The sequence below is a fragment of the Periplaneta americana genome, chromosome 7, assembly GCF_040183065.1.
Source record: "Periplaneta americana isolate PAMFEO1 chromosome 7, P.americana_PAMFEO1_priV1, whole genome shotgun sequence".
Classification (NCBI taxonomy): domain Eukaryota; kingdom Metazoa; phylum Arthropoda; class Insecta; order Blattodea; family Blattidae; genus Periplaneta; species Periplaneta americana.
The window spans coordinates 126,736,846-126,750,107 of NC_091123.1; the positions used below are offsets into that span (position 1 = coordinate 126,736,846).

Below are 13,262 nucleotides of genomic sequence, written 5' to 3' on the forward strand. Positions count from 1 at the left end.
AATGTAAAACCTATTTGCACGTTAGTGCTATTTTCTTTTCATAGAAAATCATGAAAAATACTACTATTAATAAGTGTACAAATATCACCATGTTTGTCATATTTCTTGACATGCATTATGTAGATATTAATAATATCGTCTAAACAGAACTCATCATTAATATATTTTTTATTTTATATCATAAGACAATGGTCAAAACTGTTTTTATACACTGCTGACCATGTTTCCATAGTTGAGACACAGTCTACTGTGGTTGAGTGGTTTAAATATAGCCGATATATTTATGTTGGCTACTCTGCATTGTGAAAGCATTTCGTATTTCATGTGTTTTTGCGTATTACTCGGGCGAAATGATAACGAATTTTATTGTCAATATTATGATAAAAATTACTCCTATATAGTAGTGTGGGTTCAGTGGCGATAATTGAAGACAGCGTCGTTGAATTGTACGCCTTCTGCTTTTCAGGTAATACGTGCAAGTGTTTACCGAAAGTTCTCTAAGTTAAAACATTGCAGTGTCTACATTGTGCTTAGTACATGTTGGAATGTTTATGAATTGAAATTAAATGTAGAATTAATTGAGTAATCTAGGTTAGAATATTATTTCATTTCCATATATATACTTGGGTTCACTTGTTAATTGATTACATACTTGGTATGTAGGCCTAAATGTATTATTTCTATAGGCTGTAGGCATATCATTGTCTGGATAGGTTAGTAAAACAATTTGCAGCTGCTTAACAAGATCGAAGTTTAATGTTTGCAGTAAGGGATCAGTAATCATCTTTGGTAATTGGGAAAAATTTTAGAACACGGATAGCACCTATCAAATTATGTCTTGAAATACTAAAAAGAGCAGATTTGTCTGCGTTTGTCGAATGCGCATCATTATATTTACGAAAAGGCACTTTTCAGTGCCAATAATTTATTTTGTGTGCACAAGGTTGGAATTTTGAAGTAAGAGGGAAATGGTGCAATCCATGTTCTGGAGTTTATCCGGTAATTGTTTCGTTCGGATAAATCGCAATAAAGAGAACGCCAGTATTGGAAGTTATCCTCACCCACATGAAATGTGCATTCGACACAACACTCTCCTATCACGTAGTGTGTCTGATGAGCTAGTAGGGGAAAAGTGGAAGGGGTGGTGGGTGGAGCTTCTACGTTCTGTCCCATATTTATAGAATTATTTTTTTTCTTCAAAATTCCCCAATTTTTGGGGTTTTACAACATGTTGAAAAAAAAGGGAAAATAAACGCGGAAAACACGAAACATCAAGGTAATTATTTTTATCTCTACCAAATTTAGGCCTGTGTAGGAACGGCCAAGTGGCTGACCTATGTGACGAGGTTAGTGAGTTAGTTGGGATATAGGCCTATAAGTGAACTTGTCACATTAGTAGGCTAGGCTAGTTATATATCCCCTCGACTAACCCAGTAACCTTGTCACATACCTAGGCCGATTAGCCGTTCCCGTATAAATTTGGCAGAGAAGTGAATAATTACCTCATCTTTTGAAGCTTCCCATCTATTTTCTTCCTCGTATTTGTATTCTGCTTCTCACATCTTCAACTGTCTCCTCTGCAATACCAACATAACTTTGGTGGGTCATTCCATTGTCACTCACATTACAAGTTGACTATTTTCCCACATTGATTTTACCATAAATTCTACTTTCCTAAGTAAATTTAAAACATCAATAAAACATGTTTATTCCTCATTCAGTTCTCTACAGTTTGATATATTTTCTTTTAATTTAGTGGTTTTAATGAGTGGAGAAAAAATTGAAATGTTATTGTCACTCACATTACAGGAAGATGACATGATAAATTTCACCGTTCAAGAAAATGAAGATTTCTGCTCTTGTAATAGTTCTGGAAACACAATATTTCAGCTGTACATTAATAAGATACACAGATTACTGAAGCAAAAGTTTTAATTTATTGGAGTAAATCTGAAATTAATAAATGCAATTGTTATCTGTCACTCACAATACAGTTTTTCGTCACTCACATTACATAATCAACAACATGACAAAATGATTGGTACTTATGATTGATTTACAACTATTTATCATGTAATATATCCAATACAAATAAGTACATAATATCTGCATATTGAAAACAGATCATAGTAGATGCTACAACTAAATTTAAGCAACATTAATATCCATTTCAAATTTATAATATATCCTGTTACCCCTGCACTCCAATTCAGGATCTGGAAGGATGCACTTTATTTGTTCTCTAGTCACAAATGCTGTGTCTCTCTCATTGACAGTAAAGCGTGATTTATTTTCTCCCACCTTTTTCAAAAACGCAACCTTCACTTCACCTTCAGCATCGATTGAAGACTGGCAAATTACAGCATAATGCGAGATGTTGTGTTTTCCTTGCAACTCCACTTTCACACATTTCCCATTTCTGACATCCTGTGTACAATCTATCTTTTGTAATACCGGTACTTCCAAGTTATTCGACATATTACTATGCTTTGATAAGAAGTAAGTTTCCAATTCATTTTTAAGATACATGGCATGATTTTAGTGATTCCACTAATGATAGGTGCTATCTCAAAAACTTTATCCACCTTCATTTTCTGATTTCTTTCTTCTATATCTACAGAAGACATTTCAATTATCTTCACAGACGATACTTTTCTGGCTACTTCAACAAAATTTTCTGCGTTGAAAACTTGAGATTTTCTTGATAAGACGTGTGTTCTGACTTGCCTCTTCACAGCTCCACCCGTGCCATCTACCGGGCCTTTGCCATGTGAAGTGGCAAAATAGTTCCATCTTATCACCTGCAGTTTATGCTTTTCTTGAAGCACTTTCAGAATAGCTGCAATATATCGATTCTTAAATTGCGAACTTGGTCCATCTGACCAAACACTGACTTCATTTATTTCAGTTGGAATTTCTTCAAGTAGCCTGTCCATATACGCAACCACAGTGTGTTTTGTATGATCCAGGTTATCAGACACTATGATCATGGGATGATGTTCTCCAGAATACCAGGCTCTTACAGTAAATAAACTGATTTGAGGTTGCACCCAATGAAAACTTTGTACTTCATCTTGTGCAGAACATGTAAAATTTTCAGAGAAGTCCACCTGTACGACCGCTACATTTGGTTTGAAGCTGGAAGACGTAGCCATTAACCTTTCTTCATTATAGAATTTTGCCTGTTCTCTTTTCACGAAACAATGTTCCAAGAAATAGGGCAACAAGGAAATTATATATTCTGCCAGATCTGCTGCACTACCCTCCTCCTGTACTCTGGTGAAACGTCCTTCTTCTTTCCACACTTGCCATGAACAACTCAGTGTGGATGCCTCTTGATTAAAGACATTTTCCTGCATACGATTGTACAAGCTGTCCTTACAATCAGTGCATTTCATCACCCAGCGATCTTCTTTTGCTGATTGACATACAATTTCATCCAGATAAGACGATGAGTAAGCAGGACATGCAGGAACTACTTTGTGCAAAGAATTCACAGCCAAAATGAAATTCTCGTGGTACTTGCACATACAAACATTATGTGGTAATTGGCAACTGAGCAGAACATGTTTCGGTCTGAGGTCTGCAAATTTACTCTTGCCAATGATACTGCCATGTTCTGAGATGAAGAGGGCATGTGTCTCCTTAAGTGATTAATATAAATTCCGGATTTGCATTCTCTCCTTAGAACCATCTGGTTTATGTATGGTTCTCACATCTTTCAGTCCTGGTGCTTGTCGGCTTACATCGTCTCAGTTGTAAAATTCAGTTACTGCAGTGACAGTAGGCCTACTTATATCCAATCCTTTTTGATTTGTAGGAGAATACTTTTCCTCACTCAAGTTTGAATTTCCTACATAAGTCTCAAATAATCTTTTCACAAAACACTTTTTTTGCGTGGTGAATTTGGAAGGGCTTTCCGAGCACGAGGTGTAGCCTTCCCAAGAGAACTTGAATTTTTGTAGACACAGAAATTCTGGTCTTGTTCTGCGAGCTTTGTCTAGGCCCTCTCTTTCTTTAGGCGCCTAAATTTGGCAACGCGTTCTCTGTTTTTTTCTTTTTTCCTCTTCTTTAATTGCTTTCTTGACTTCCATCTTACAATTCTTCAATTTCTCTTTCTTCCTTTCTCTATATTTACTTACACAGATTGTATATTGTTCTTTATATTTATCATAATTACCTTCCTCCTTAAGCTTCTGCCTCATTTTTCTCATTCTCTCAGCAGAGGTTGATGGCATTTTGGTGAATCACAGACTGAAAACAATATCCAGTGATGTCAGATTTTATTTCCTCACCAAAACCAAGTCAGGTACTTTGCTTCTCCTGAAATGTGTAAAAACAGCATACTAAATTTCTGTATTACTATTAAAAGCGTCACTCACATTACACTAATTTAATTTGATATATCAGATTGAATAAAATTCATACGAAGCTGCTAATTTCACCCAATAATATTCTTTATCTCTATTTAGTAATACCAGATTTTTAATGAAAATGGATTGCATTTATTGCTTTTTTATTTAAAAAAATAGCATATTTTGTCACTCACATTACACGTTAATATTCAATTTCTAAATTTCATAATACTCTGTTCATTCAACATCTATATACATGCTTTTTGTTCTGAAAGAAAATTATAAACCCCTAATATATTATGTTACTGTAAAATTGAACAAAAGCTTACCTTCAAGTTATTGAAAATTGTGTAATAAAATGTATAGGCTATGTTGCTATCTTCTTGGAGGCAAAACAACAAAGAAAAGTGTTTCCCACAAAAATTCTAAATGAGGAACAGGAAGTCTAAAGGGTAGACAACCTTACAATAAAAAAATAAACACAAATATACCATTTTCAAAAATAGAGGAAAATGTCCCTCTTACCATGGAATGACCCTGGTACACTCACGCTATGACTTGCATGTACGAATTTGTGACAGGTTAGATTAGGTTAGGTTAGGTTAGTTAAAGGCTTTTGTTTTGCCTTGCATATACGAATCTGTGATAGGTTAGATTAGTTTATTATTTACTTTAGCGACACCGTTGTTTATCGTATTTGACACATACTAGACCTAGTGGAAGTGTCTGATCGTGGAGGTCGTATTGCATTGTGTTCTTATCCTCCTGTATGTATTCCATACATCGATTAGGTTAGATGAGGTGGATAAATAAGTGACAGACCGAGGAATGCGACAAGGTTAGAGTGGGTTATATGAGGGAATAGCTAAGTGACATAAGGTGAGGAATGTAACAAATCAAAGTGTGTGTGTGTATGTGTGTGCGTGCGTGCGTGTGTGGTTTGAAAAAGGCGCGTCAGTGGCTATGGGCTATTTGCGCCCTGAAATTCTTTCAAAAACGAAAACACAAACATTCCAATAACATGAATGTGAACACAAACTAAAAACGTTGTACACAAGACAAGATTACAGTTTGTGGATGGCTGAGCTATCGTGATCCACTGTTGTACAGATCCAGAAAAAAAGAATTTTCCAAGTTCCAGTTGTAACATACTGCAAGCACTAAGCATGTGCGGTATAACTGGAACTTAGAAAATTCAGGTTGCCCAAATTTTGTTTCTGATTCTGCACTATAAATTAGTGAATAACAAGAATACCATTTTCATAAAAGACGAGTATTTTCCTTGGACCAAAAATACAATACAAATGGAGTAAAAATTAGGATTTTACAGCAGACCAAATCTTTCGTAAAACGGTTTGGTAAATCTTTACAATAGTGCTAGAAAAGGAAGGTAGATAACAAGTACTCCCTCCCCACAAAAAACACTACGGGATGACATGGGAGTGAGGGATTTGGATGGAGTAGTGACATTCTTAGACAATCGTGAATGTATGCAAAGCATATCAAACGCCTAAACTAATTTAACCTAACCTGTCACTGATTCGACCTTACGAAAACTCGCCTTTTCTCTGTGATCAGAATGAAATTAATGGAAATGAGATGTATGTGCTGCCCCTCTCTGCCATCCACCCCTTTCACCTCGAGTGATCCCGCTTGCTCGTACCTCTCCACTGGCCCCCCACTCTCTCAACTTTCCACCCTTATTGCGGTGCGAAATTTGGTGTCAGCACTCAATTTTTTTTTACAGTACATGTGACTCGACTAGAAGCCAAGTACGTAAACACATTGTACCTGGTAACGCAATTGTAAAGAAAGAAATACCAACGGTTTAAATACACATTATCTTGATTCACTATAGTTGTTCTCTTGTACTGTTGTAAAAATATAATTGACAGGCCTAGGCTTATTTTATAATTTTCTTACTTTGTTATTTAATGACGCTGTATCAACTACTCTGTTATTTAGCGTTGATAAAATTGGTGATAGCGAGATGAGACAGAGGTTTCGCCATAGATTACCTGACATTCGTCTTACTTTTGGAGAAAACATCTGAGAAAACCCAACCAGATAATTATCAGCCCAAACCCATGCCTGAGCACAACCCTGGATCAGCAGTCAAACATCGTATCACCTGAGCCATGCCGGTGGCTCTCTAGTCTTGTTTGTTTCTGTTCGTAATCTTTCTTTGTTATTCAAGATTCGAAGCCATATTACAGTAGCTATGTAAATCTAAGAAGTCCCATTACTTTACAGGATGTTGTAAATTTCCTTATGTAGTTTATATGAAATGGTAGATGGGTATTCTCCCTGATCACATATATAACAGATTGGCCATCCCCATGTTAAAAATGGTAACATGTGGAAGACAACAACCACCAGGATTGCCACCATCGATTGGGAATGACCGCTAAATGGAAGTACAGTCACTCCATGCAATTCAAATGAGAGTTATAACATGACTACTTATGCAGTAGCTAGATAGCAGCATAGTGAAATTGATAAGAGTTGTTGCTGTCAAAGCCTATAAGGCTGAGCAATCTAAGTTATTTATGTGATCAGGGGTATTTTGCATGATATGACTTGGGCACACCAATAACTAAGTAACAGGAGGCCATAGATTTTGACAAAATTAGAATCCTTGCACACATCTTCATTTGTATGTTGAAGTGTGAGGTGAATTTCATCTGCAGATTTTTTGTCTTTAACAAGGAATTAAATGACAGCACGCTGTTGAAACGAAACATCGTTGTCGGCCATTTTACAAACATTGCCTGCGGTCACGAGATAGAAGCTAATGACATCACATTATGTGAATACATAGCATAAAGTCTGGAGATTACGATCATATAATCGCTTTTGTTACATTGTTGAAATTGAAATTATAGTAATGGATTGCTCATGACTTTCAGTACGATCCTCTGTACATACCGTAAAGTGGGGCTACTTTGTGACAACCACCACTTTTAGGTCTCATTTCAATACTGAGTTCATTGTTGTGCTCATATTGCTCCATTTATCACATGAATACCTTCTACAGTTGTTGCTACCTAGTGAAAAATAGTAGAATCCTAGCAGTAAGAATTTTCTGCTTAAAGCCATCACATTCGTAAGTGCAAGAAGGCAAGTTATTAAAACTTCTTCAAATTGGGAAATGAAAGTATATATTGTAATCACAGTAAAAATGTCCGAAATGAGGACTCTGGGATATAAATCCCCATCACAGAAGTATTTAAGTTCCAGCATCAAACATTTAAAAATCACTGGCATTACAGTTCATTCAGTATCCAGACAGACAGCAACAAAAATTAATTGCCACACAACATAAAATGAGTAGAAATTCGCGTTTACTTGTTAAAATAAGATTGTCACAAAGTTGTCTCAAACCATGGGGTAAAATTGTGACAAATTATAATTATGATTATGTCTTCTGTATGAGATTAAAGTAATTACTTGTTTTACACACGAAAACAGGATATGTTAGACATTAAACAAATGAAACAAAGAAGATTTTAAACCAAATAGTGTGTCTCATATACCTAGTAAACCTTAGAAACTGTCACAAAGTTGTCCCATTTTACAGTAATTGAGGAAAGTGATGACAATCCACATAGTACTGCTAGATGGTGATCTGAATAAATATACCATTTATTTGTAATAGAAATAATTAGTATTACTAAAAGTGACCTCTCTTACATATTGCCCTAGATCATGTATACCAGATTGCTCGGCCTTATAGGCTTTGACAGTAACAACTTTTGTCAGGTTTACTATGCTGCCATCGAGTTGTTACATAAGGAGTCGTGTCATAACTCCCATTTGAATTGCATTATATATACTGCCATCTCGTGTTCATTTACGACATGAACAGGTGACAATCCTGGCGGTTGTTCTCTTCAAAGCACTACCAATTTTAATATAGGGATGAGCAATCTGTTATATGTATGATCTGGGATATTACTTATGTGTAGGGACCGGATTTTTATGTAATTACATATTATATTCCTTTCAAACTAACTGTATATAGGCTAAATAACAAATCTCTGCGAATCTTGTAATTATCATTAATATATTAAAATTTGATACTACATATTTTTACATATTTACCCCACATTACATATTATGGTTTGGCATTACATAAATCTACATATTTAGGGGTTTTATTCATTTTCACTTCTCTAAAGGGGGGGGGGGACTTCTGCTGGGGAAGTTTACAATTTGAAATACACAGATTTACCTATCCAAGAAAGGATATATTTCAGGACGAAACATAACGTCCTTAGTTCCAGAAAGTAATAGAGGCATTCACCCTATACCGCCCACTGTAAATATGAGTGAACAAAAGGCAACCTTTCTCATGCAACTACCTTGTATTGTAGCATTGCCTTCATGCGGTGGAGTGGGACAAGGGCGACATGATTTGTCTCGAACTATAATTGTTCTGCACACGTCTTTAACAAGCCGTTCCGATGCAATTTGCAACCTTACCCAGCCTCTTCCAAATCCTTCCAGGGAAAACCTGTGTCAAGTCTGACATGAGCTGCAATAAAATAGCCGACTTTTGAAAAGAAGCTGGAGTAAAGGAACAAACTGGAAAGATGTTGAAAGATTAAAATAAATAGCTTTTCAGGTTATTGCTTGACCTCTTTACTTTAAATTTAGTAGACCTATATGGAAATAGGATTTTCCAAGCAATTAGAAAGTATAGTTCTCGGCTGGAATAATCCTACCCTTCTGAATGAGACAGGAATGTCACTTTTCAAACAACAGTTTGTAAATGCCTATAGTTTGAGGTTTTAGTAGGTACTTTGTTTCTTACAGGGAGCAGCTAAATAAAATGCATGTGTCCCACATCTCCTCATTTTCTCCTAATCCAGTAAAGTGAATCAGTGCTTGCAGTACTGTTGTGTCATTCATTTCACTCAGTTTTCTAGTTTTAGTACTTCCAGTATAAAGTGCAAGTGAGTTTATCTACTGCTTTTAACTAACTGAAATGGTCCCTGTATCTTCAACCCTGACAACAAAAATGAAGTCATGGATTGCGATGGACGAAGCTTTCACTACAAATGGAAAAATAGTAATGTGTGAAGTGTGCGGTAAATAAGTCGGGTGCTCTATGAAATCACAACTGGAGAGTTTTACCTATCCTATACCTGCCAGATATTGATATTAAATATTTTTGTAATTTTACATATTTTGGTACATATTCAGCTTATTTTTCTTACATAAATATGTACATATTTCACACCTTGATATTACACAAAAATCCGGCCCCTACTTAAGTGTAATTAGTAGTTATGTTTTTACTGGACAATATAATATCTGTTATGTTTCATGAAATGTTTCTTTTTGTGTTGATCAAAGAAGTCTTTGTGAACCAGTTTAAAATAGGTATATGGAAAAAATAATTCTAGTATAAAGTAAGGAAATTAAGCTTAATCTCTGTCCCAAATGTATATATATCTAACTACGAAACAAGATCAGATGAACCCATTGCCCTAACTTTCGTAGTAGTTGCATGATAGTCATTTTGCATAGAGCAGTGGAGAACAGTTTGATTCTGTAGCCTACATAAGGAGTATAGATGTTTTGTGCCTGTTAACATGGCTAGTGTTGTTTCAAATTAGTCTAAAGGTTACCTGTGAATGGTGATTCAGTTCTTAATAGCAAAAGGCTGTAGGCCAGTAATCTTCAAATGGCAGACTCTGACCCCCGAAGCCTTTCTCCCGGACCTCCATGGTTTATTCAATACCAAGGACAAAAAGAAAGGAAAATAATTACAATAATAGGCCTAACTAAAAACAGTAAAAATATTTCAGAGAGTAATGTACAACTTATACATCCCCTAAATCCTAAAACAATATTTGCTCCACAGATATATAAACATCAGTGTTACGTTGTGTATTATTTTAATGAACATCTTGACCCTCTAGTGATAGTGATTCATACGCTAATTTGAGCAAGTTTTCAAAATATGTGCTGACAATGTTTGGATTGTCGACGTGTGTGTATGGGGAAAGTACTGTATGTTTTACAATATGAATTTTGTGTAGAACAGTTTCAGATCTAGAATAAGTCATGAACGTTTGTGGGACTGTTTAACCATTGTTGGAACTTAGTACACTCCAGACTTTGAAAAGATTTCACAAAGCAAGACATGCCACTTCTCTCATTGAAGAGGTTAGGTGGACGAATTTTATTTTTCAGACGTGCATATTGCCCTTGAATTTAAAATGTCATTGATTTAAACATTTGTTTTGTGTGTGTACACACACATTACCCTGTTGAAATGAAAAAATTTGGTCTGATTAGTGACAGCTTCTTTTCGTGAAAATGGTTAGTTTTGGTAATGATACTACTCATATATAATTAACATATTTGTAATAAAATAATAGCACTTCGTCAGCCTTTGTGAGTGACTGGATTGATATGGAGGGTTGTTTCCGATCTGTGGAAACGATTTTTGAATGATGTCATGTGCGTCAGGAGTCACGTGACAGTTGAACTGTGGCGAAAGGTGGCAGACCAGTAGCGAGTGATTTCATAGTCAGAGTGCATAGTGTCTTACAGCAGCAATGTCCAAGAAAATTGAACCTTTTTTCCAAGTATAGTTAGATGAAAATAATACAAGCTTGCAAAAAAAAAAAAAAAGAAAAAGAAACGTGGTTTCATTACTTTCAAGAAAGGCATCTTCTATGTACTTAATAAGACTGGTAAAGCTCGGATGGAATTAATTTGTATTATCTTGAAGAATGCGGCTTTTGATGCGGGGTGGATTTGCTTGCTTTTTCCCTTTGAAATTAATCTCATCCGAGATTTGCCAGTCTTACTAAGTACACAGAATATACCTTTGTTGGAAATAACGAAACCACGTTTTTTGCAGGCTCCTATGATTTTCACGTAACTGTACTTGGCATCAGAAAGGGTCATAATGTACCCCTTCCAAAAAGACTCGATTTTCTTGGGCATTGCTTCTGTGAGACACCTTGCACTCTGACTATGAGATCACTCAGTACTGGTCTGTCACCTCTCACCACAGTTAAGCTGTCGTGTAACTCCTGACGCACATGACATCATTAAAAGTTGTTTCCAGAGATCGGAAACAACCCTCTGTGTATATATTAACTCATCCTTTCTCTTTGTTTCTATTTCAGAATGGGACATCATTGCTGTGTCCCACGTTGCAATTCTAATAGCCGTTATACTGGTACTGTTGGGCTTACATTTCATGCATTTCCAATTGACCCAAAGGAAAGAAAACTGTGGATCCTGAGTGTAAGGAGGGCCGATTATAGCAAGCTCACTGTTAACAAACATACCAAAGTCTGTTCTAAACACTTCAGAAATGAGGACTTCATACAAGGCCAAAACTCAAAAAGACGTATGTTGAAGAAAGGTGTTGTTCCATCAGTGTTTGCATGGACTAATGATGGAAACACATCCCAGTCTGATAAGAAAAATCAACTTCCTCAGAAACCTGGTACGTGTATTTAATATTTCTGACTAGAGTTTTCTTAGAGAATGATACAGTGAGATTATTCGTTCATGAGTCAGCTTTCCCACTATCTGAAGTGGATTTGAACGAAGCCAGCATGGCTTAGCTATGGTCATTTGAGTACTGTACCTTGCCTCTTCAGCAGTATTTAGTCAGTTCTACATTGACTGAATAAGTTTACAGTTACATGACTTAGTAAGTCTGTTTTTGTGAGATAATAAATTGCATGATACACATTTGTAAATTTATCTTTGTGGTATGAGTGTAACATTTGTGAAATGAGGCAAAGTTTCACAAACTTTACACTTGTGCCTTGCCTCGTTTCACAAACCTTACACTCATGCGAAAAAGAGAACATTTACGAACTTGTACCATAAATAACTATTTTTTACAGTGTGAAGAATTAAGTACCATAATGGCCTAGAGTCTTTGTGACGAGAAATTGAAATGACACATATGAAATATTCTTTACAACAACTAGTGTTTCTGTACTATACATTTGTTAAAACTAATAATAATAATAATAATAATAATAATAATAATAATAATAATAATAGTAATAATAATGATAATAATGGTTTATTTAACCTGGCAGAGTTAAGGCCTTACGGCCTTCTCTAACACTCAACCTGGAGTAAAACTGCTATACAAAAAACACTACAGATTTACAAAATACAGCACACACAAAAAAGAACTGAAGTAGATAATCATAATACAATGTAAACAACAAGTCCGTAGAAATGAGACATAATATATAACATATAGAAAGAAAAAAAGACTTAATAAAATATGAACAATAAGTCAAAATAAATGCGACATACAAAGTATAAAAATATATAATAATAATAATAATAATAATAATAATAATAATAATAATAATAATAACATACAGTGGTGAAGTACAAAGCATACAATGAACACAATATTTATTGGGTACACACAGGAAGGCAAATTATGATTATAAGTATAGCTCAAGTTATCACATTATAGACATACCACTATTGGGAAGTATGATGAAACAGATGAAACAAAACCAGGTAAAATAAAATAAATATCACTAAAATATAAAAAATGTAGTGAATATATGGACACATGCAATACAACACTTGTCATAACAGTAAGTTAGTTTGGCAAGTCATCATAAGATAATTTTCTAATTTGGATTTGAAAGATTTCAAGGTTCGGCAGTCCTCGACTTCAGGCGGCAGAGAGTTCCAGTGATGAGATAGACAATAAAACTGTTTCAAGGTGAATTTCCTGACACTAATGTTCTGAGTAGAGAAAAGGTTTGTGAAAAATTTTAGAGTTGGGAACGTTACTTGAAAAGAAGCAAAGTGTGAAATGCTGGGTTTTGACAGAGCAGAAATTAGACTAGTTTGGTGAATGATTAGAACACACACCAACAAAATCACTTG

At 35.3% G+C, this 13,262-nt stretch overlaps 1 protein-coding gene across 8 annotated transcripts in view; it reads left to right on the top strand.

Annotated features, from left to right (window-relative positions):
• The first annotated feature begins 308 nt into the window (after positions 1 to 308).
• LOC138703439 (PHD finger protein 20-like protein 1) overlaps positions 309 to 13,262 on the top strand; it is a 142,739-nt gene continuing 129,785 nt past the window's right edge. For all 8 annotated transcript variants that reach the window (XM_069831298.1, XM_069831303.1, XM_069831301.1 and 5 more), the window contains exons 1-2: positions 309 to 466; positions 11,507 to 11,832. In XM_069831298.1, coding sequence (XP_069687399.1) covers positions 11,508 to 11,832 — 325 coding nt within the window. In that variant the 5' untranslated portion in view covers positions 309 to 466; position 11,507. The remainder of the gene's footprint in view (positions 467 to 11,506; positions 11,833 to 13,262) is intronic.